Consider the following 23,954-nt stretch of genomic DNA (forward strand, 5'->3'; position numbering starts at 1 on the left):
GCAAAGAGAAAGAACTCAAGAAGCCATGGAGAGGTGAGGCTTCTTTCTGTAACAAATACAAATTCACTCATCCTAAAATTGTGGGTTTGTATCCTTTTTAAAATGGATATGGATTTATTTACAATGTTTCTGCTTGATGTACTTTAATTAAGAAGAGCAAAGAAGAATTAAGTGGGGGGGGCGACCGGTTCTCCAATTCGGTAGGTGGCGCTGTTGGTCCTAGTGTGCATTTCTAGGACCCTAGTTTTTGTGTGTGTGTGACAGTACCACCTACCAAATTGGAGAACCGCAGTCCTGGGACCGCATTTCTAGGACCCTAGTTTCTTTGTGACAGTTTCACCTACCGAATTGTAGAACCGCAGTACTGGGACCGCATTTCTAGGACCCTAGGGGTTTTTTGTGACAGCACCACATACTGGATTGGAGAACTGAGTGAGAGAGAGAGAGAGAGAAGCCCTTCTTCAGCTTAGCTGCTCTTTGACATGAAATGGCCGACACTGCTGATGTTGACCTGATTTTAGAAAATAAAAAAAGACTTTTAATGCTTATACATTTAAGAAGAGACTGGGAATTAAGCAAGAGGGCAAACCAACACCCAAGAGTTTTAATTGAAAAGTCAGGGAACAAAACAAGGTCCTTTTAGTAAAATGGCTTGTCTGTGTTTGTTATTATCATGACCACATGTTTGTTTTGTTTTTTATTTAAGTAGGGATGTTGCTAGTATTGCTTCACATATAAAACTGCTATTATAACGTTTTGATCTGTCTACTCAAGTCCTGCGACTGTTGATCACTACAAGGCCGGCATGGTGCTGAGCGGCGTGGGTGATGCTCTCGGCTTCCGGTGGGAGTTTATATATTCTGCACCACATATCCAACAGGTATAAAACACGACTACTAATGTCCTGTTCCTTCAAATAGTTATAGCCTAACTTTCTGCAGTCCCTCCAGGATTTTGCGATTGCAGAAATCAACCCAAAAGTCAAGCAATATTCGGAGGAGCTTGAAAATTGACATGTGACATTGACTTAGTGGTTAGCACGTTCGCCTCACACCTCCAGGGTCGGGGGTTCGATTCTCACCGTGGCCCTGTGTGTGCGGAGTTTGCATGTTCTCCCCGTGCTGCGGGGGTTTCCTCCAGGTACTCTGGTTTCCTCCCCCAGTCCAAAGATATGCATGGTAGGCATGTCCAAAGTGTCCGTAGTGTATGAATAGGTGTGTGAATGTGTATGTGAGTGTGCCCTGCGATGGATTGGCACCCTGTCCAGGGTGTACCAAGCCTTGTGCCCCATGCTCCCTGGGATAGGCTCCAGGTTCCCTGTGACCCTGAAAAGGATAAAGCGGTATAGAGGATGGATGGATGGATGGATAAAAAATATCTACAGGATGGTGTTTATAGCTGGTTTGAACTTGACAGAAGGTATTCATTAGTTATTAACAAATTTAACTTTTTATCAATTTATAGTTAAATTGATTTTGTGGAACGTCCATGAAACACTTAAGCGCAAGTTATCACTTACACTATGGCAGCTATAAACAGTCGTTCAAAGCTTGTCATGCTACTGATTGTTAGAGATTGTGCCAGTAATTATCACACCTGTTCCCAAAGTGAAATGGTTAGCATCGTTACCCAGATAGCAAGGTGACATTGATTCAATTTTGAAATTCCACCAGAATCATCATTTTGGTTGAGGTTGAATATTCAATGCTAAATAATATTGAATCAATGTTGATTCAGTGTTGGTCTGCTATCTGGGTACTGTTTAACCAAGAGTAAAAGTGTTAAAGAAGTTTTAATCAGTCTTTTATAACCGTAACACTTCAGTCAGTCTGGAACTCTATTCTCAGTTTCCACCGGAGAAACTCCTGATGGCTGTTGCAGTTTTGGACTATGATGTATGCTGCGAAACGTTCACAAAATCAAATATATCTCATTAATCGACGCAGCCAATCAAATTTCTTAGCTAATGACGCACAAAGTATGGAATAATGGCCAAATTACATTTGAACTAATTTCTTGAACCAATATGTGAAAATGTGCAATCTTTACAAAATTGTAGATTATGTTTCAAGACACCAAACAGGAAGTGACGTCATACCTCAGTAACAACTTGGTTCACTATACGGCCAAAAGTCCAAGACCATCACACCCTGTATGTGGTTCTTCCCCAAACTATTTCTACAAATGTTGTATGGAAACACAGTTGTATAGAATGTCTTTGTATGCTGTGGCATTAAGATTTCCCTTCACTGGAACTAAGAGGCCCAAAGCCGTTCCAGCATGACAGTGAACCTTTGCACAAAGCGAGCTCCATGAAGACATGGTCTGCCAAGGTTGGAGTTGGAGTGTACAGATAAATTGGAATGGCGATTTTACGTCAGGCCTCCAGGTCCGACATCATTGCCTGACCTCACGAATACTCTTATAGCTGTATGAACAGATCCCCACAGCCACGCTCAAATCTAGTGGAAAGCCTTCTCAGAAGAGTGTAGCAGCAAAGGGGGACCAATATTGTGTTAATGCCTATGGATTTGGAATGGGATGTTCAGCAAGCACATATGGGTTTGATGGTCAGGTGTCCACATACTTTTGGCCAACTCGGATGTAAGTTTGGGACCTGAGGTGCTACACATGACTTTTGTACCAGTTTTGATAACTCATAATTTCTTTGTCACGATGAGTAGATTGCCAAAGACAAACATATCTCTGTTTTTCAATTATGTAGGAAGTTCAGAATCTTGGAGGAGTGAAGAAAATCTCTGTTAGCCTTCCTAATTGGCCAGTCAGTGATGACACAGTGCTTCACTTGGCAACCGCTGAAGCTTTAACCACAGGTTCCTCCTCTTGCTACTACTACTACTACTACTACTGGATCAACCTTTCCAACAGCATGCCTGAGTCCACATTGGCAACAGCACATCATTTCCTGTTGTTGTCTTGTAGGTAAGGAAGGTGAGGAACTGCTGCATGAGGTGGCTGTCCATTACATAAAGGGTATGAAGGACATGTCTAGGAGGGCTCCAGGAATGACGACCATCCGTGGTAAAAACAAGACACGAATCGTCTCTATAGAGTTCACAATAAATCAATGTTTTGCTTCATACTTCTGGTGTACCATCACAGGTGTGGATCAATTAAAGCCAGGAGCTCAAGGAGGCTACAGAATTGCTTATGACCGATCAAGTGGAGGATGTGGTGCTGCCATGAGGGCTATGTGCATTGGTCTGAGGTTTGAATAAATAACTATATACAGTATAATAAGCATGACCTCTCATTTGAATGACCCACCTTCCTTTGCACCAGATACCCTCGACCAGAGCAGCTCTCCTCATTGGTCGCAGTTGCTGTGGAGACTGGGAGAATGACACACACTCATCCAACCGGATTCCTTGGGGGTGTGGCTTCTGCACTGTTTGCAGCCTATGCCATCCAGCGCCGTCCAATTATAACCTGGGGGCTGGGCTTAGTGAAGGAGGCTTGTCCAATAGCGAAGGAGTTTGTGAGGTCAGCAGGATACGCCGTTCCCGAGACGGAGAGAGACTGGGGGTACTTTACTGAGAAATGGGAAAAGTGAGACACCTGATCTGTGTTGTAATTTTAGTATTTCAGATATTTGAATAAAATTTATATCAATGATATCACTTCCTTCTCTCAGGTATCTTGAGTTGAGGGGTTTGTCATCAGGAACTGGTCCAGTAGTCTTTCCTAAGCAATACGGACCTTCTGAACGCGACGAGGCATACAAAAGCTTCAGTTGGTCTGGATGGGGAGGTAGCAGTGGTCACGATGCACCGATGATAGCTCTGGATGCCCTCCTGGGCTCGGGGTCAAACTGGGAGGAGCTAATGAGCCGAGCTGGATTCCACGGAGGTCAGCAATTTCTCTCATGTTCCCAGAAAAGATGAAGGTTGATTGGTCCTTCACTTTAGCTTGTATTAGCAATGTCTGTGTCACAAATTCCTCCTCTCACCTCATTCCGAGTGCGATGAGCACTGCTCTCATGCCATTTTGTTTTAAGTTCACTCCAGGTGCTTCTGTTTTGTATGAAATGCTTTTGCTTTGGTTCTGTGTCTCACTTTGATTATGTTGGTTATTTCTGCTTTGCTTTTTCAGTTCCTCCTTGCAAAGTTTCATTATGGATTCATGTCATTAAGGTCTAGCCTTGTTTCCTCGTTGGCTTCACCTTCTACTTCCTGGTTTTGGCCCTTGCTTGTTTTGCTGTTTTATAATAATTGGAATACTCTAGGACGGAGGTGCATTAAAAAAAAAAAGGAGAAAAGGCTAAGAAAGGACTTTTGATAAAAAGGAAGACCACATGGTGTGAAGGCAGCTTTTGAGAAGGCATCTGGGAATAACATGAAGTGGATAAATTAGAATTTAGAGTGTAAAATTGTGTTGCTAAACCCATGGACTACTCCTACATGGGCAACTAAGTGTTGAGTCGTTGGCCATAAATGTTCCTCATCGGTTTGTTCTTTTGGTTTTGTGCAGGAGACAGCGACAGCACGGCGGTCATAGCGTGTTGTTGTTGGGGTTTGATGTACGAGATGGAGGGAGTGCCCAAGTGTAACTACACCAACCTGGAGTACAGGGACCGGCTGGAGAACAGTGCTGAGAAACTTTACACACTGTCACACTGAATTCAGCACGTCATTATCTCATGTGGATAAATTACAAAAACACGCCTACTCCTACTCCAAAAGCCTGTTACAGCCGTGAATCAAGGATGACTTTCTAAATCGGGGTAAATATAGATTATCCTGAATAGATTGGACTATATCATTTACATTAGGGGCTCGTGAAATATAATGAGGAATTATACAGGTAAATGCAGCAAGACCTTGTTTAAAAATTGTATTCAAATCAAATGTACCTTAAAATCTGATTTAAGCACACAACTGGACCTTACATTCCACTCTTGTACCTTAAATTAGCTTTTAGGGTAATACTCTAAGGGTCCTCTACATACCTCTTTCCAGGTAAAACATACTTACTCTACACATCTCATAAACCCATATGTTATTCACAAAAGAACATAGAAAACATCAAATGTATAAACTTGAGTAAATGTACCATTTTAAGAAAAAGAAAAAAAAAGGTAATATTGAATTTGATGGCCACAACACGTCTCGAAAAAGTCGAGACGGGGGCAACAATAGATAATTGTAAAAGTTGGTTTTAAAAAAACAGCTGGAGAACAGTGCTGAGACACTTTACACACTATCACACTGAATTCAATGTGTCATAATCTCACATGGATACATGATAAGTACAATTTTACGTCTAAGAAAAGTAAATTGAAGGAAGACAACTCCAGAATTTGTGGCATTATTCATTGGAATGAACAAAAGTTAATAGCATTTTACAATAAACATATAGGGATGCTGTTCATTCTTTCATTTCTTTGTTCATTCATTCACACATTTGTCTCAAGAATAATCTGGTATAAACTGGTGTTCATTGTTGTGTCAATGACTGCAAGGTTCCCAGGTCCTCTGGCTGCAAAACAAGCCCAAATCTTCATCCCTCCACCACCATGCTTGACAGTTGGTATGAGGTGTTTTTGGTGTTACACTGTGTTTGGTTTTCACCAAACATGGCACTGTTCATGGAATTGTAGATGGGTGTACTTTATTCTTCTTTTTTACCGTTTAATGCTCAGAGATGTAGAGAAAAACCCAAGAGCTACAACATTTGACCTCCATAAGTAAATTAAATTTATGTTCATGACTGCAAAATCAGAAAAACACGAGTGTCTTTCGCCTTCGGAAGGGTGCCATTTTCTCAAAAAAAAAAAAAAAAAAAAAAAAAGGAAAGAAAGAAAGAAAGAAAATGGCACACAATATCCTTCGGACTGATCGGACCAAGGTGGAGATGTTTAGTCATCGTGTACAGTGCCATGTTTGGCAAAAACTGAATCACCACAAACACCTCATACCACACTCCACAGGGTGTAGAAGCCTACATACCCTATGTAGTGCACTTATATAGCCACATAGGTACTAAAAAACTGGGGAAATATCTAGGGATTTTTAGAACCTATACAATTATTGCTATGAAATCCACATAGTGCATTATATACCAAAGTTAAGATAGACACCTGAGTGATTTGACTGTATACTAATTAGGACAGTTTGTAGTAAGTTTTATTACAATTTGTCAACAGCAAGCGTTCTTGGTTACATTCAAAATGAGGAACGAAAGTAAAACATTTATTTGTTTTGTAGTGATCCCAGCGTTTCTGTACAATCCCTGGATTTTTTCCTCCTCCACACTTGCTCCCAGTGTGGTTCATTTCAATGATCCTTAACTAATCCTAAAAATAGCCGACAGCTTTCGCCTCTTCTTACAGCTGCTATTTTTGAAAAGACCAGTCCCTGAGTGGAGGGAAAACAGAACAAAAGCTCAGGATATATTTTTTATTGTCTGAAACACCTGACTTATTTTTGAGAAGTTCCGTAAAACGTGACCAAAAAACGCTGAAAAGAATCGTGCGCTGGAAAAGAACAAGAAGGCCGGGAAAGTTCGGATCCGCGGTGTCACCTGCGCGACTGAACCGACCGGCGAGCCACTGAACCCGCAGAGGAATATTAGCATGGCCCGGTGGGTTAGCAAGTGAGAAGGGAAACAGAAGGAAAAAATACGAAAAAAAAAAAAAATTGAACCATCAAGTGTGGGGAGTAGAAATTGCGTACAAACAATTTACTAGCGCAATTAAAGTGTAACGAAGTAATCTGCACTTTATTTATTTTTATTTTTTTTACTTTTTGTCAGTTATGAGCTCTATTTATTGATAGGATAGTTCAATCAGTTTAAGATTAATTTCTGACAGAAATGGGATTTACTTGAAACAAATATCTGCAACATACCTCTAAATATTCAGTCACAGATCTACACTGTATATCATATTTACTTTTATACTTTAGAGCAGTACATTAATACCTTAACTTATACAAATATTAAGGGGGGGGGGGGGGGGGGGGGGGGGGGCCGACAGGTGCCACCCTTAAAATAAGACTTTTCACCCCAGTTGCCACCCCAAACTTTGAGAGGATGTGTAGTTTGTGCAGATGTATTACTCTGTTTCTAACTAAGTAATAAACGCACTGATTTCAGCATGCCCTTATCGATTTTCCCACCAGTTTTTTATTTTATTTTATTTTATTTTTTATTTTTTTACCATGACTGATTGGAATGTGTTTCTCATTATCTTAGATTAAAGCAAATTGTCTAACTGTCTAGCGAAAATAAAGTGAGACTTGGGCCATTGATCATGGACATTAATCTGTCGATTATCCATGTATTATGTCTGCAGTCTAAATATATGATCTAATCAAACTATGTTGATACATATAATTGAGTCCATCTTGTCTAATCTAATCTTTGTATATGACTGGACTCTGTCCAGTCCTGCTGCTCTTGAGCACTATAAAGCCGGCATGTTGCTGAGCGGAGTTGGAGATGCTCTGGGTTACAGGAATCAGCTGTGGGAATACAACGAGTCCGGCCTAGCCATCCATCAGGTTCGTCTCATGAACAGATTACTATACATTATAAATGCACAATGATGTCCTCAATGTGTCTTGCGCCTTCCGCATTAAGTCTCATTAATACACACAATTTAAGGACTTTCTGTATATGTACATAAGATGTTTTGGTGGCACAGGGGGGACCTACACAATATGGCTGATCAGTGTATACTGTGGGATAATAGATCATTCCTTTATCACCACTTTGTAGGAACTGCAGGAGCTTGGAGGACTAAAGAACATCACTGTTCAACTTCCTGATTGGCCGGTCAGTGATGATACGGTCCTCCACTTGGCTACCGCTGAAGCTTTAGCCACAGGTTTGACTTTCCGAAAGGTTTGATTCACTTTAAAATCTTCTGGTTCATACTTTTGTGTTGAAGAACGTTTGTGTGTCTGCATCTAAATATCACAAACTGCTCCTTTCAAAACAGACGAGCAACTGGAATCCTGTCTTAAATGTCTCAGTCATTATTTTAGAGGGAGTGACGGTAACTCTGCTTCACTGTTCTGCCCTATAATGTCTAAACGTGAAGATTGTTCTCACATTTTGAATGGATTGGAGTGAAGTCCTTTCAGTGTTGTGCTACGCCGGTTTATACACATCTTATTGGCGTTCCCATGGGAGGAAAGGCCGAACCCTTTCCTGTTGTCGCTGGAAATATTTAGATTTTCATTCCCATATTTCATATTGTGCTTTCATAACTCTCTCTTTCTCACTCATTAAAATCCCAGTGAATTTTGCCATGGCTGTATTTTATATAGATAATTGTTATTCGTAGGAAAGGAAGGAGAGGACCTGCTGCATGAGGTGGCGTCACGTTATGTGGAGGGTATGAAAGATATGGAGGGGAGAAAACCGGGACCATCGAGCATCCTGGGTAAATGACTAATGAGTAAAGAAGCGTAACATAATTTTTGAGGAGCTGTAGGAGCTTGGATGACTGAAGAACATTGCTAAAAGGAAACTACGGGTTTCTCTGTAGGTGTGTCTCAGTTAAAACCAGGTACTGAAGGGGGATACAGAATAGCTTACAATCCAGAAGGGACAGGATGTGGCGCTGCCATGAGGTCCATGTGCATCGGTTTGAGGTGAGGACAAGGCCACGTTGGTGTGTTATGCTGCATTCATATTATCAAGGGACAAACAAGAAATCAATTTCCCGAGTGAAATCAGAAGAACATTTTAGCTAACATCATTTCTTTTTAACAGATACCCTCATCCGGAGCAGCTCTCCTCTTTGGTCACCATCGCTGTGGAGACCGGCAGGATGACGCACCCTCATCCAACGGGATTCCTCGGTGCTGTTGCTTCTGCGCTGTTCACCGCTTACGCCATTCAGCGCCGTCCACTCACAACCTGGGGGCTGGGCTTATTGAAGGAGGCTTGTCCAGTAGCGAAGGAGTTTGTGAGGTCGGCAGGATATGCCATTCCTGAGACAGAGAGAGACTGGGGGTACTTCACAGAGAAATGGGAATGGTGAGCATCCTGTGCGAATATGATTGTTGTCTAACTTTGTCACGGTTTACAATATTTTCAGGATATCGTGCAGCTATTCAAATCAGGCAGCTTTTTAACGGTTCATCATACTTTCTTACGTGCACGATACTTTTACTTACTCAGAATTACTACAAGGTAACGAACTAAATTGAGTAACATATATAGATACCTATTAGTATGTTACAGGTTACCATGTGAACAATGTCAGGAAAACTGTGGAAAAAATACAACTGATAAAATATCTATAAATAGCTATGAAATAAATAATGTAAACTGTGGAATGCCAGAGAAGGGACTATGTTTTCATTTGATCATAGTTTTGGATTATTTTTTATTATTATTATTTCGTCCTCTCAGGTATCTTGAATTGAGGGGTTTGTCATCAGGAACTGGTCCAGTGGTGTTTCCTGACCAGTATGGACCGGCTGAACGAGACGAGGCATATAAGAGCTTCAGCCTCTCTGGATGGGCTGGACGAAGTGGTCACGACGCACCAATGATCGCTCTGGATTCTCTACTGGGGGCGGGGTCAAACTGGGAGGAGTTAATGAGCCGTTCAGGTTTCCACGGAGGTCAGCAATCGCCGTAAAACTGAGCAGATTAAACATAGACAAAAGCCACTTCGCGCTTTAGGCGTTTTAATGGTTCATACCCCTATTGAAGAACCCTTAAAGATGTTATGTAGCAGCCTACAAACAAGAGTTGTCCTTTTAGAGAAGGTTCCAGAGAAGACACCAGCACTCTTACCTATGCAAAGAATCCTTATGGAACCCTTTTAGGATCCTTGTAAGAAATGAAAGAAGAGTTTTAATAGTGTGCAATAGTTCTGTAATTCCAAAGATGCTTAAAATAACTTGCACTGTTGATATGTAAATTATTGCCATGGAGGTACCTACATTTAAAAATAAAAATAAAAATCCGGCCCAGAAATTAGCCCCCCCCATCCTTCTAATCTTCTTAAAATGGAAGATACTGTGTTTATAACTGTGGGTTTTCTTCAATTTTAAGCTGCCTTTCATGAAAAAAGCTTTAATAGGGTGAAAAAAGAAAAGTAAAGCTTGGAAGGATATCATATAATGCCTGCTGTTGGTGAACTAGCAGTCTTTTGTCAGCCATAAAAGTGTTTCGTATTTTCTTAATCTGTTTGTTCTTTTGGTTCTGAGCAGGAGACAGCGACAGCACGGCAGTCATAGCGTGTTGTTGTTGGGGTCTGATGTACGGGATAGTCGGAGTGCCTGAGTGTAACTACACCAACCTGGAGTACAGGGACCGGCTGGAGAACAGTGCTGAGAAACTTTACACACTGTCACACTGAAACCATCCCATCGTGTCATCATCTCACCAGACGAAATGGCAAATCGATCACCTAAAAAGGAAATCGACTTGCTATTACTGTGTTTTATACTTAGTTTTCTTGGTTTTTATAAAACAATCTTAACTGCATCAGGCTGAGGACAGCAAGGAAAAACAGTGTCTTAAATCAGTGCAGAACGTGTCTGCTAAATATTGATGGAACGTTCCGTGTCAATTTCAGTAGTCACGTTAAAATCGTAGGCCATACTAACTTAATTAAATATCGGATTGGGTGTAATGTAGCACATGGACAAAAACTCTTTCGCCTGCTAGTTAGCTAACTCTAGCTAGCAAACTACATGCACTATCTATTATTGGTTATCTATTATATTATTGGTACAGTGTACGCCATATGTGTAAAATGCCCACTTGGATACTTATGTCAAAAAAGTAATCATGATCAGCTGCTAATATATAAATACACATATGTTATATGTCAGGTTATCCTACCTTAGCTAGCTAAATTTAACGTTAAAATTAGCAATATATGATTATCAGTGAATGCACATTGACCACTTTAGTATCACGTAAAAAAAACTTTTTAAAAATGATTTCCAAAAGACAACAGACAACCATTTAATATGTTTTATTCTTCAGTTATTTGGAAACTAAACGGTGGGGGGTGGAATTTAAACTCTGCAGAGTAAAGTGAAGTAAACTCTGCAGAGTAGTTGAATAAAACTGAAATTTGTCCTATATTTTGTGTCTTTTTTTTCTTTTTAAACATTAACAAAGAAGAATATTAATACAAAATGAGTATAACTGCTGCCCCATTTTTAAAGTCGCGCCTATAGCCGTTATTACGGTTAATCGTGTCACACAGTAATGGCGACCTCCTGCACGCGCCGGTTGCACGTTATGTCCCAAACGACGTTATTCTTCCTACAGAGCACGCGAAACAAGGGTAGGAAACTAATGGGCTTATAAGCCCTACGTAGTGTACCAGACGTGCAACTTTGAGCGTTTTGGGGGGCACCCATCGAGAATCGTCGCGAGAAGAAGATGGTCAGTTTAAATACACGAATCTGAGGTAAATGACATGTCAGCTGAACTGTGTTAGAGAACTGTATACATTGTGTGTGGTGAAACTAGTCATTATGTCAGAGTTGCTGAAGTAAAATGAATAAAAAAAACCACAAAAACAGACTGTGTGTCATATCATGCAATTAAATAAGCAAGAAAAATGACCTTTCATAAGTTGTAACAAAATATATCATGGTAATTGGAGATATTTTTTACAATATACGATAAATACTATGATACCTGTGTTTGTTAACACACACCGTCAAACCTGTATTGTGACGTAATTTATCACAATATCGATATATCGTCACATCGCCCCAATCTTCATTTGTAAGTCGCTTTGGATAAAAGAGTCTGCTAAATGAATAAATGTAAATCTTAAATCGCCTTTGTTTGTTTCTTTAGCTCTTTTTCTATATGATGCCACTTTAATAGCAATTTCCCCATGCTGCAACTACGGAGGCTGCTCAGTTATCGCTCTCAGAGAGCCAGTGACGTCGCCCAACATAAATACGACGTCGTCGTGGTTGGAGGCGGTCATGCTGGGACGGAGGCGGCTGCCGCGGCAACCAGGGTTGGAGCCGAAACGCTGCTCGTTACGCAGAAAATCGAAACGATCGGTAGGTCATGGGTCGGTCGAGTTATAGCTTCTGGCCAGTCAGAATCCAGAATTCGAGTGTATAGGTTGCTCAAATCGTGATTCGGTTTGAAACATGGCTACCACGTACAGTTTCTTAATATCGTAAACTGTAATAGGCCATTATTGCGACGTCTTTGAGAGGTGTGGTGCAGTTCTGTGGCGCCTTAAACCCGGTTTCTTTCTTCCAGGGGCGCTGTCATGCAACCCCTCACTGGGAGGAGTAGGAAAAGGTCAGCTGGTGAAGGAGGTGGATGCTCTGGATGGCCTGATGGGTAGAGCAGGTGACTATGCCGGTGTTCACTTCTCCATCCTCAATCGCAGTAAAGGACCTGCAGTGTGGGGCCCGAGGGCGCAGCTGGATCGAGGACGCTACCGGGAGTTCATACAGGTTCATACAGAGGTTTTTTTGGTTTTGTGATTGATCGGGATGCCTCAGGTGTGTATCCTGGGTCCATTTTTTAAAATTTTATTTATTATTAAATAATTTCCTTCTGATATCTTTCCTCAGTCGCAGTTGCTGAAAATGCCCAGACTGACTGTGATCGAGGGATCTGTGGAGGATCTAATCGTGTCTGCTGCCGATTCAGGAAAGCACAGAGTGACCGGAGTTCGCATGGGTAAGGAACGCATTCCTGACGTTTTTTTGTTCTGGTTAACGCATACAGCCGTCCATGTCCGCACTCTCTCTGTGTTTATCTTAGCTGATGGCGTCGGGGAAATACTCGCCCATTCCGTCGTCATCACAACCGGAACTTTCCTTTCCGGCTCCCTCTTCGTGGGCCGGACCACCTCACCAGGAGGGAGGATGGGTGAGCCGCCGTCCTGCGCAGGGCTCTCACGCAGCCTGAAAGAAGTGCTCGGGTTAAAACTCGGTCGGATGAGGACCGGAACGCCGCCTCGGATCATTAAAGACACGATCGACTTCTCCCTCGCCAAACTTCACCTTCCCGACCCGCAGCCAACGCCGTTTAGCTTCGTTAACAGACACACACACTGCAAGGTGAAGATGCCGCCACTAGAAGATTATATCGAACTTTCTTTTTTTTGTGTGTGTGCGATTGTGTACTGCACTCTTCATCGTTATTGTGTTTGTTTGGTAGCCTGAGGATCAGCTCCCGTGTCACCTAACCTACACGACACCAGGCGTGGAAAAAGTGGTGCGCGAGAGCCTGCATGTGAATTCGCACATACAGCAGGACACCAAAGGACCCAGGTACAGTCAATTCAGGCGAAAAGATAAATAAACGCCGTGCACTTACCGTTTACGAAAACCGTAAACTGTTCACTACTTCTTCCCCCGCAGGTACTGTCCTTCCATCGAGTCCCGGGTTCTGCGTTTCCCGGGGCGACAGCATCAGGTGTGGTTGGAGCCAGAGGGCTTGACCTCTGACCTCGTGTACCCTCAGGGGATGTCCATGACGATGCCCCCCGAGCTGCAGCTCCGGCTCCTCCGGGAAATTCCCGCCCTGCACCGGGCGGAGATTAGAACGCCAGGTATGCTCTTTAAAAGCAGGAGACGATCTAGTGCAATGTGAAAACTAGTGATTATAGATTACGTACGTGACCCGTTTGTTACCCGTTTGCGTAGGCTACGGGGTGCAGTATGACTATGTTTGCCCGATGCAGCTCTTCCCATGGCTGCAGGTGAAGTGCGTTCAGGGGCTTTTCCTGGCAGGACAGATCAACGGGACAACAGGCTACGAGGAAGCGGCAGCACAGGTACAAAACACTTCGCTGTTCACCGTTCAGCAGCTCTGTGGTGGACATGTTATATGCTCTAGGTCGTCTGTCTCGTTTCAGGGTTTGTGGGCGGGTGTTAATGCCGGAAGGACCGCCCTTTCTCTCCCCCCTATGTCTCTGTCCCGTACCGAGAGCTACATTGGCGTGATGATCAATGATCTGGTGAGTCGCGGGGTTACCGAACCATACCGCATGTTCACAAGCCGCGCAGAGTTCAGGACTTCGCTCCGGCCCGACAATGCCGACCTGCGCCTCACGCTCCCAGGTACAGCAAGTTTATTTCCTCAGAAATTAAGCCAACTGTTTTTATTCTTTAATTGTGTCGTCGTTTGCAGTAGCAGTGAATTCTGTCTCTCAGGCTTTGAAGAGGTGGGCTGTGTGTCATCACAGCGCTACAGCGAGGCTTTGCGAGTGAGTCGCTGTCTGAGCGAAGCTCTCATCGCCTTGCAGTCCTTCGCGCTCTCCTCTCAGCACTGGAGAGAGAAACTGCGACACGCCAGGATCAGCGAGGCCAAAAGCACACTCATCAGGTAATCGCGCCAGACGTTCTACGCCGCTTTTAAACCAATAAGATGATCTCTCTAATAAACATGGCACCGATAAACAACAAATGATCAGAACTGTGTGTGAGGTTGTTTTGTTTTTTTTTCCAGTGGGGAAGAGATGCTACAGCATAAAGAGGTCTCGTTTGAGATGCTGGCCTCCGTCTTCCCTGAAACGTTCGCACAGTATCTAGAGTTTTCCCAGCGGATTAAAATCGAAGGCGAGTATTTGATCAAAGTGTTGGAAAATGTGAAAATTGACATGTGTGTTTTTGTTGAACGACAGTATAGACACACGAGGTTAAGACGGACATGAAAACGGTGAATTAGGACCAGCAGGAAGTTGTGGTAGACCAGGTTATGTTCCTGAAATCAGGTTAAAGGTAGAGATTTAGATCAGAGATACGTCAGCGGTAACGCTGAACCTGACGCTACCACCCCCGTGCTTCGCAGTGGGGACGCTGAGACTTTGTGTGTACAGTTAAGTCCACAAATATTTGGACAGTGACACTATTTTCATAATTTTTCCTCTGTACGCCACCACAACGGATTTGAAATGAGATGCAGACTTTCGGCTTTAACGCAAGGGGTTAAACAAAAATATCATATGAAATATTTAGGAATTGCAGCCATTTTTATACACCGTTCCCTTATTTCAGGGGTTCAAATGTAATTGGACAGATTAAGATAATCAGAAATAAAATGTTCATTGTTAATACTTTGTCGAGAATCCTTTGCACGCAACAACTGCTTGACGTCTAGAACCCACAGACATCACCAAACGCTGGGTTTCCTCCTTTGTGATGCTTTGCCAGGCTGTTTTCAGTTGTTGTATGTTCGTGGGTCTTTCTGCCTTTAAGTTTTGTCTTCAGCGAGTGAAATAAATGCATGCTCGATCGGGTTGAGAACAGGTGACTGACATGGCCATTGCGGAATATTCCACTTCTATGCTTTAAAAAAAACTCCTGGGTTGCTTTCGCAATATGTTTTGGGTCATTGTCCATCTGTAAAGTGAAGCGCCGTCCGATTAACTTCACTGATTAACTCCAGACCTTATACCTGCTTAATTGATGAAGAGATAACGAAGGTATAGCCCACACCTGTCCATGAAACAACGTTGGAGTCAAATGACCAATTACATTTGATCCCTTGAAAAAGATGAGGCTATATATTAAAGAGCTGTATTTCCTAAACCCTTCCTCCAGTGTGGCTGTGAATACATGTAAATTAAAGATGGGAGACTGCACTTTAAGCCCATAGTCATTATTTAACTGTAACTTCAATATGTTTTGGTAAACAGCCAAAATAACAAAACTTGTGACCGTGTCCAAATATATACGGACCTACCTATGTGTATGCCTATGACTTGCTTTCCCCCCCATGTAGCTGTGTACCGTCCTCACTGTGAGAATCAAAAGAGAGAGATGGAGAGGATACAGGAAGAAGAGAGTCTCACACTGCCTCCGGACATCGACTACCTCTCGCTTCCCGTTTCTCTGTCCAACGAGGTGCGCGAGATATTGGATCGGGTGCGGCCCGACACCGTGAGTGTGCACACGTTCTTGATAATAATCATCTACACTGGTTTATCACCACCTCTACTATACCTCTAATCAGAGCACGTTAATGAACCGATATCACACGGCCTTTCCCGATACCTTCGGACGAGCTGTTAAGACTTTATCGGCCCAATGTGTCTGTGTGTTTTCAGTTGGGAGCGGCGACTCGTCTGCCGGGCGTCACCCCGGCCGCCATCGTCCACCTGCTCAACTACGTCAGCAAAACAGAGCGCAAAACGGCGAGCAAGAGGACGCACACTGACTTCACTTGAAACAAGTCTGTATTGTGCAAAATGGAAATAAATGATTTAAAAAATAATAATAAAAAGAAACTCTACACATGTTTACAGTGAGGTAGAAAAAGATCGATATTTTATATCATAACAATACATTTAAACGAACGAATGAATGGTAATGGTAATTCTCCAGCTCTTTATCATGCCCTGTCTAGTTCTTCTGCCCCCCTGCTGAAGAACCCGAATGGAAACTTCCACTCGGGGTGCGGTTTGGCGCGGGGGGGTTCTGGGTAAACGGTGGTGTCGGAGAAAATCACCTCAGTGGTCAGAGGAAGAGGAGAAACGATGGAACACTGGAACGAGAAAATGTGGCATGTTTGTAATTATAACAGGTTCCCCACATACACACACAGAATGCAGACAGATGTTACAGATGTTCTCCTGTAATACCCTATTCCAACGTTAAGGCAGAAAACAACACCTCACCTTCAGGATCTGACAGCTGAAGATGTATTTGATACCTAGGATGTGATTCTGGGGAAGAGCCAACTTTCCTGTCTGAGCCCAGAGGAACCTGACTGACAGAGAGACGGGCACGAGACAGCCCGTTTCACACACCTCGCCCTGTAGAGTGCAGGAACAAGAAAACGTACACACACACACACACGGGTCATGCTTAAAAAGAAAAAAAAAATTAAAACATCTTAATAAATCAGCAGTTTGTGGAGTTTAAATTCTTCTATTCTTTTTTTTTTTTTAACAATTTAAATTTAAAAAGGGAACGTGACGATCACATTATCGGTTGATTATTCGCTGATGAAAGCGGTATCAGTCTCGGTATTTAATTACCGGAGCAGGTTCTTGACATTCTTGTACGACGACCCTGCTCTGTTGTGGCTGTGACCCCGCTGTCATGGCAACCGTATCAGGGGTCCTTGTCCCACGGAGGATGCTGTAGATCTGAGCTCTCAGTGAGCTGCAGTCATCCTGCATTAACCTTAAAAATATATATATATATATATATATATATATATATATATATATATATATCTTCATCTCTATACTGTATCCATGACACTTTTTTTGTTGATGTATTTTTCATATCGTTTTGTTATCGTTCTGTTTCGGACAAATCTGCACTAATCATTTTTCCATAGTTAATAACAGTAAATACCTGAAGGTGCAGCCGGTGATGGTGTTGTGTGTGAACAGGATGGGTGCTCGGTTGGTGAGGTCGGTAGAGCACTGTCCTCCTGGGGAAAGTCCTGGTATCGTCAGCTTATGCTCAGTCAAAGTGCACATCCAATCACATAACATGTGCTGAGCAATAATCATACAATATACTGCCAATGGCGGGGGGGGTCTTCAAATGAAATGCGACATAAAACAAAAGCAACTTGTGAAACCCATATGAAAAACTAATTGCCCCCTTGTACTTCAAATCTGGTTGTGCCAACGTTAGCAGCAATAACTTCAGACAAACACAGTCTTTCACTTACTTCTACGACTAGTACTTACTCCTAGGCTATGGATCGTTGTCTTGCTGCATAATCCAGTTGGGCTTGAGTTTCAATTTACGGACTGAAGACCAGACATTTTCCTTTAGGATTTTCTGGTAGAGAGCAGAATTAATGATGCCCTCAATTCTTGGATGCTCTGAAGCAGCAAAGCATCCCCACACCATCACACTTCCACCACCATGCTTGACCGTGGGTATGATGTTCTTTTTGTGGAATTCTGTGTTTGGTTTACACCAGATGTAACGGGACTCCTGTCTTCCAAACAGTTCCACTTTCCACTCATCAGTCCACAGAACATTCTCCCAAAAGGTTTGAGGATCATCAAGGTGCGTTTTGGTAAAATTCAGACGAGTCTTAATGTTCTTCTGGGTCAGCAGTGGTTTTCATCTCACCACTCTTCCATGGAGGCCATTTTTGCCCAGTGTCTTTCTGAAATCGTGAACAGTGACATTTATTGATGCAAGAGAGACCTGTAGGTCCTTTGGTGGTGTTCTTGGCTCTTTTGTGACTTCCTGGATGAGTCGCTGCTGTGCTCTTCGAGGAATTTTGGAAGGTCGGCCACTTCTGGGAAGGTTCACTACCGTGCCAAGTTTTTCCATTTGGAGATAACGGCTCTCACTGTGGTTCTTTGGAGTCCCAGAGCCTTTGAAATAGCTTTGTAACCCTTCCCAGACTGATGTATTTCAATCACCTTCTTCCTCATCATTTCTGGAATTTCTTTCAACTTTGCCATAGTGTGTTACTGGGTAAGACCTTTTAACCAACTTCATGCTGCTGAAAAAGTTCTATTTAAGTGATGATGTGATTGAACAGGGTTTGCAGTAATCAGGTCTGGTTGTGTCTAGTCCAGCTGAACCCCATTATCAATGCAGTTCCATAGATTTGGGGAATTTGTAATGATGGGGGCAAATACACTTTCACACAGGCCCAGATGGTATTGGATGACTATTTTGCTTCAATAAATAACGTTATAATAAAAAAAAACAACTGCATTTTGTGTTCACTCGGGTCGCCTTAGTTTTATCTTAGATTTTATTTTTCATTTCTGAAACAATTTAGTACGAGATATACACAAAAACAGAAGAAGTCAGGATGGGGGCAAATACTTTTAACAAACACAGCACGTTATTACATTCTATCACATGAGGGAAAATCACATTTTAATTACCATTAAAATTATTTGTAAAGTGTTTGAGATTTGAAAAAAACAAAACAAAAAAAAAACCCTCTTTTGGAGCATTTTTGAGTAATGACTCGTAGTAGCATAATCACAGAGCTCCTATACAAAAGCCATTGGCAAAAGATTGGCAGGTCTGTCAGCACCGCCCCTAAACTCCATTTAGTCCACGTTTTTTGCGACGGGGTGTTTTTCTTTATCTAAGAAGAGAGGTTAGTAATAATAATGTGCTGTAGACACTGCATAGGATGTTACAGTTGGGTCAGTCAGCACTTTACTGCCCAGTGTAAATCTGTGCAGATAAACGTGATTTTTATAAGGGGTAATATCGCAAAACATAATAATAAAAGGTTTCCTTAGAGCACATGCCTACCCAACAGCCATTATTCATTATTAAGCTCAGTGGTTGGAGTGGTTCAAGCCCCAGCACTGCCAAGCTATCACTGTTGGGCCCTTGGGTAAGACCCTTAACCCTCAATTGCTCAGTTGTATAAATGAGATAAATGTAAGTCGCTCTGGATAAGTGCGTCTGCCAAGTGCCATAAAATGTAATGTAATGTAAAAGGAAGAGAAAACTGCAAAAGGATACAGGTCCAGGTTGTCCACCAAACCATCCAATCACTGGAGTCCCAACCTCCAAGCCAACCAATGGAAATTTAGGAGGAGATGAGGGTGTGTCCAACTGTAACACAGTTCATTCATTAATAAAGTTTACTTATTACTATTATTAATTCTTGCTATACTTTACCATTACTGTTCCCAAACTCTTCTTTTACTATACACTACCGGTACTGTTACTATATTCTGCTGTTACCGTTTATGTTCTACTGATGCCGTTACTACATTACACTATACACAGCAATAAAGAAAAATGGTGAAAGCATCCAAACCTGAAACTGGACAGCATGTTGTTGCAGTATCTGCGTGCCAAAACTAGCATCCGAAACATTGACTATTACGACTGCTGCTGTAATTTCTCCTGCGCTGGTGTACGTAATCACATATTCCACCTGAAATGGACAGGAAAAAGTGTGTTAGCTTTGGCAGGTGCTAACAGAGTACTAATGCGGAGGATTTCACAACAGAAGACGGAGTAGCTTCTTAACCGTTTTCTGAGAAGTTCGGACAGTATCATCTGTATCCTTCGGAACTTCAGAATTTAGCAAACTACCTGCGATGTCCCTCTTCTCTGATGATGATTACGCAGTGTTTCTCTAACATAACTCTTTGAAACCACCTAGCTAATGGTACTATTTTGGCAAAAATCTTCACACTGACCTTTGTCACCACGTTCATACAGGAACCATTGTGCTCAGCGAGTTCGGGTGGGTTGACCAGTGGGATAACGGGTATCTAAAGTTGTGGGGTCCATAGATTGTTTAGTCGGACATGTTTTTTTTTTTAAAGTATGCATGAATAATGAATAAATACTTGAATTATTTAAATAATTTGAATAAATAATCAGTTTTAGCTTAAAAAAAAATAAAAAATACCATAATCTTCGATATGTCCATTTCTGAGGGACGTGGAACCTGTAAAATTTGAGATCTGACTTAAGAGCATCAATTCTCAGGCAATACGTTATACGATAGATATTACTGTATGTAGCCAAAACATTTCTCAAGTTTGACGCAAGACATTAATAAATGATTCCACTGTAAACTTTTAATATTTGTTATCAAGGTTAACCGACAACTCAGCGTTGTTCTTCCAAACACTTACCCTTATGAGACTGAACCCTGTGAAATAGGAGCTAAAACTCAGACCGCTGTCTCGTCTACACGACTGAGCACTCACAACTCGGGAACAGGACAAAGAGCCAGAACGCAGAAACTCTGAACAAGAAATAGATAATTTGTACAAAATTGGACTTTTTAACTGGCATTAGTGGATAAAATTCGACTGAGCCATACTTGCGGGATTGCGGTCGACGCATGACGAAGACGCCGCGCCTGACGACGGCTGTCTGAGCACGCTCGCTATGGATGTGGTGTTGTAATACGTCAGAATGACATCATCAACCTGCAAAAGACAGAACGTGAAGGTGATGCGCCATCATTCACAGAAAAAACGCTCCTGATAATTCTGCATTAAAGACTTGGACATGGCGAATGGTCAAAGAGACTAGCAACAGTGTTCCTACGTCTTTAACCACTTCTCAACTTGGAAGCACATTCAGAAGTTATATTTGAATACACTGTGATTAACAAACCTTATAAATGCTCGGGTTCTGAGCGCCGTTGACCTCCGCTAATGAGAAATGAGGAGAAAAGATGGAGAACGGCCCTTCAGAGGCAGCAGGTGCAGTCTGTGCTGAGCCGTCTGAATCGGAAAAAAAATTATCAAAAGATTATCTTTTAATATTTATAGAGATATATGCAACCATAATCCTGCATTCACAAGATTCTCGTGCTTTACGAAAGGGTCCAAATATCACATTTCAATTGTCTGTTGGAATACACTATTGAATAGAAAAGACTTAGAGTTTATTTATTTTAATTTTTTTAATAAATGAGTTATAAATTGAACTGAATCGATATTTGTTGTGAGCATTTGCCTTTCAAGCTGTATAAATTCCCTTACATTCGCTGTTGAACATTTTTATAAAGAAACCCGTTCCTGATTTTTCCTGCATCTCGGAGAATCCGCCACAGTTTCTGCAGCTTTCTGGGTTCATCTGAAAAGTGTTTGATTACTGAATATCTTACTTGCTTTAACCATATATACACATTTCTCTGTAACATTCAATTGTTTAAAAATTGAACATGAAACCTTTGTTCTTTACTGCGGACACACGAATGCTAAAGACATCAAATAAATACCTAAGAGAAAATGTATGTAAAAAGGTAGTTTAGAACTTTGCACAGTACTGTACGTTTTAGTGCACAGGGCTAGGGTTACATTTTGGGATTGATTAGAGGCTCGTTTGCATGTTGCACAATTATATACACAAGTAAACAAGGACTGTATAAACAAGGACTGTATATTGTTTGCTTGACATATTCTGTGTTGTATACTTTATATATTGCAAATTCAGATATTGTACGATTACACACGAGTAAACACAAATATTGTGCAATGTATATTATATACCTATTCTGTATTGTGCACTACATATTGCATATTGTCTTTACAAGTTGATCATTATATACTTATATATTGTGTTTTGTATACTTTACACATTGTGTATTGTCTTTACATATTGAATATTATATACTTTACATATTGAGTATTGTATACTTTACATACTGAGTATTATATACTTTACATATTGAGTATTGTATGCTTTTACCTATAGAGTATTACATACTTTACATAGAGTATTGTATACTTTACATATTGAGTATTGTATACTTTACACATTGTGTATTGTCTTTACATATTGAGTATCGTATACTTTACATATTGCGTATTGTCTTTACATATTGATCATTATATAGTTATATATTGTGTTTTGTATACTTTACACATTGTGTATTGTCTTTACATATTGTGTATTGTCTTTACATATTGTGTATTGTCTTTACATATTGAGTATTGTATACTTTACATATTGAGTATTGTATACCTTACACATTGTGTATTGTCTTTACATATTGAGTATTATATACTTTACACATTGTGTATTGTCTTTACATATTGAGTATTATATACTTTACATATTGTGTATTGTCTTTACATATTGAGTATTATATACTTTACATATTGAATATTATATACTTTACATATTGAGTATTGTATACTTTACATATTGAGTATTGCTTTTACATATTGACTATTATATACTTTACATATTGTGTATTGTATAACTGCATGCAAAGCAGCTGACTGTAAAAGGTGTAGGGATTGGTTAAACAGCTCATTATCATATTGCAGGCTGAGCAGATCATTACAATTGTATTACTAAACGTCATGGAGATAAGCGTCGATGTAGCGAGACAGAGTGAGAGAAGACGAGCGTTACCGTTACCGCTCCCGCTCCGAACGCAGAACAGAGAACCCGTATCTGTCACCAGCTGAGGGTCCACATTGGCTCGGAACATCAGCCAGCTCTCGATGCACACTCCAGCCCTTAAACCAGACAAGAATACAACAGGTAGATAAAACAGATAGGTATCTGTTCATCATTATATGTGACGACACTGCAGGATCTTGGGTTTCTTTCCCGTTCTTTTTCCACCCAGTGAGACAGACAAACATGTCCGCTACAGACTCGAGATAATATCGTAAACTGTGACAAAAGTTAGGTGATTAGTGATATTTAAGAAAACAGAATATAAACTCACCTTGTTTCTTGCCTACAGTTATTGAACACAGAGCTCAGATCAGCGATGCCGCAGTCCACAACATCGCAGCAGCAGCCAATATCGCAGAAATCAGGAGTGACATTGCAGGTGCAACCTAAAGAACAACAAACAACACTGTAAAGTTTCGCCTGAAGATTCACCTTATCCACTGCACGAGATAATTTATTATAAATCCTGACTTATTAGCTTAAAATCCTGACATTAAAACGAGATCAAGTCAATATTTGAAAAGATTTTTTTTAAATAAAGATTTCAACTTCAGTACATCAGAACTGTGTAGAAATGACTTTAATATTTGGTGGTCTGGGTACCATCAGAAGCTTGTGTGATTGGGGTTTGGACCGTGGACACGACTGGACCATCAGTATTGGCTCTGGGTCCGAAGTCTGGAGAATCTGTTGAATTCACATCCATTACAAAGTCTGCTGTTGAATTAACGCCATCAGTAAAAGGATGATCACTCAGATCCGTCGGAGGTTGGTTTGTATAACCTTGGGAACGTGGACACAGCGGCAATGTGTACACACAAAACGCCACGACGAGCTGCACGATGACACAACGGGTCGGCATCTTACTCCACAACTGTTCATTACAATACAGTAAACATCTCTGCGTTATTAAGTTACATGATGTGCTTTTTTATGTAAATTAAACCCGCTTAGCGTGCATCGTTACGCCGCCATTCCCGTTGTCAAGGAAGTCTTATGTTAAGAAACTTCCGTGTTTGCTGTTGCTCAGCCAATCAAGGCGTCGGAAAAATATAACGTCATGACGTAACCACAATACGCCATATTTTTGAGAGTCACATGAATTAATCGATTTTTCGA

The 23,954-nt window shown here is 41.4% G+C and overlaps 4 protein-coding genes across 8 annotated transcripts; 3 read left to right on the forward strand and 1 right to left on the reverse strand.

Annotated features, from left to right (window-relative positions):
• adprh (ADP-ribosylarginine hydrolase) lies at positions 1–5,087 on the forward strand. The gene is given in 8 exon segments (NM_001200663.1): positions 1–33; positions 775–880; positions 2,726–2,834; positions 2,944–3,042; positions 3,124–3,229; positions 3,304–3,570; positions 3,656–3,870; positions 4,492–5,087. Coding segments are annotated over 8 exon segments (1,059 nt in total). The 5' UTR covers positions 1–25; the 3' UTR covers positions 4,641–5,087.
• Positions 5,088–5,531: 444 nt separating this feature from the next.
• Positions 5,532–11,793, forward strand: LOC108274007 (ADP-ribosylhydrolase ARH1). The gene is made up of 8 exons (XM_017483765.3): positions 5,532–6,603; positions 7,409–7,523; positions 7,741–7,849; positions 8,312–8,410; positions 8,516–8,621; positions 8,743–9,009; positions 9,388–9,602; positions 10,197–11,793. Exons 1-8 carry the CDS (start codon positions 6,596–6,598, stop codon positions 10,343–10,345), a joined length of 1,068 nt encoding a protein of 355 aa, XP_017339254.1. The 5' UTR covers positions 5,532–6,595; the 3' UTR covers positions 10,346–11,793.
• On the forward strand, positions 11,276–16,478 carry mto1 (mitochondrial tRNA translation optimization 1). 3 transcript variants are annotated; one of them, XM_017483756.3, is made up of 14 exons: positions 11,276–11,413; positions 11,812–12,026; positions 12,235–12,434; positions 12,555–12,663; positions 12,748–13,046; positions 13,147–13,259; positions 13,350–13,540; positions 13,635–13,765; positions 13,847–14,051; positions 14,145–14,316; positions 14,440–14,549; positions 15,715–15,872; positions 16,040–16,164; positions 16,339–16,478. In XM_017483756.3, the coding sequence occupies exons 2-13, from the start codon at positions 11,852–11,854 to the stop codon at positions 16,157–16,159; spliced, it is 1,983 nt and encodes a 660-aa protein (XP_017339245.1). In that variant the 5' UTR covers positions 11,276–11,413; positions 11,812–11,851; the 3' UTR covers positions 16,160–16,164; positions 16,339–16,478. The 3 variants fall into 3 exon arrangements, with proteins under 3 accessions (XP_017339245.1, XP_047015616.1, XP_047015617.1); XM_047159660.2 differs by having other exon boundaries at positions 13,635–14,051; XM_047159661.2 differs by having other exon boundaries at positions 11,842–12,026; positions 13,635–14,051.
• LOC108274004 (tectonic-3) lies at positions 16,231–23,840 on the reverse strand. 3 transcript variants are annotated; one of them, XM_017483758.3, is made up of 14 exons: positions 23,439–23,840; positions 23,107–23,221; positions 22,785–22,891; positions 21,033–21,142; positions 20,734–20,842; positions 20,543–20,655; positions 20,314–20,352; positions 20,099–20,173; positions 19,711–19,830; positions 19,410–19,502; positions 17,298–17,401; positions 16,973–17,120; positions 16,610–16,747; positions 16,231–16,476 (listed from the first exon to the last, which is right to left on the reverse strand). In XM_017483758.3, the coding sequence occupies exons 1-14, from the start codon at positions 23,695–23,697 to the stop codon at positions 16,324–16,326; spliced, it is 1,683 nt and encodes a 560-aa protein (XP_017339247.2). In that variant the 5' UTR covers positions 23,698–23,840; the 3' UTR covers positions 16,231–16,323. The 3 variants fall into 3 exon arrangements, 1 of the variants encoding a protein (XP_017339247.2); XR_008397636.1 differs by lacking the exons at positions 16,231–16,476; positions 16,610–16,747 and having other exon boundaries at positions 17,058–17,120; positions 17,298–17,376; positions 17,642–19,502; XR_008397637.1 differs by lacking the exons at positions 16,231–16,476; positions 16,610–16,747; positions 16,973–17,120 and having other exon boundaries at positions 17,303–17,376; positions 17,623–19,502.
• Between the last annotated feature and the right edge of the window lie 114 nt (positions 23,841–23,954).

The sequence above is a fragment of the Ictalurus punctatus genome, chromosome 13 (assembly GCF_001660625.3).
Source record: "Ictalurus punctatus breed USDA103 chromosome 13, Coco_2.0, whole genome shotgun sequence".
Lineage (NCBI taxonomy): Eukaryota > Metazoa > Chordata > Actinopteri > Siluriformes > Ictaluridae > Ictalurus > Ictalurus punctatus.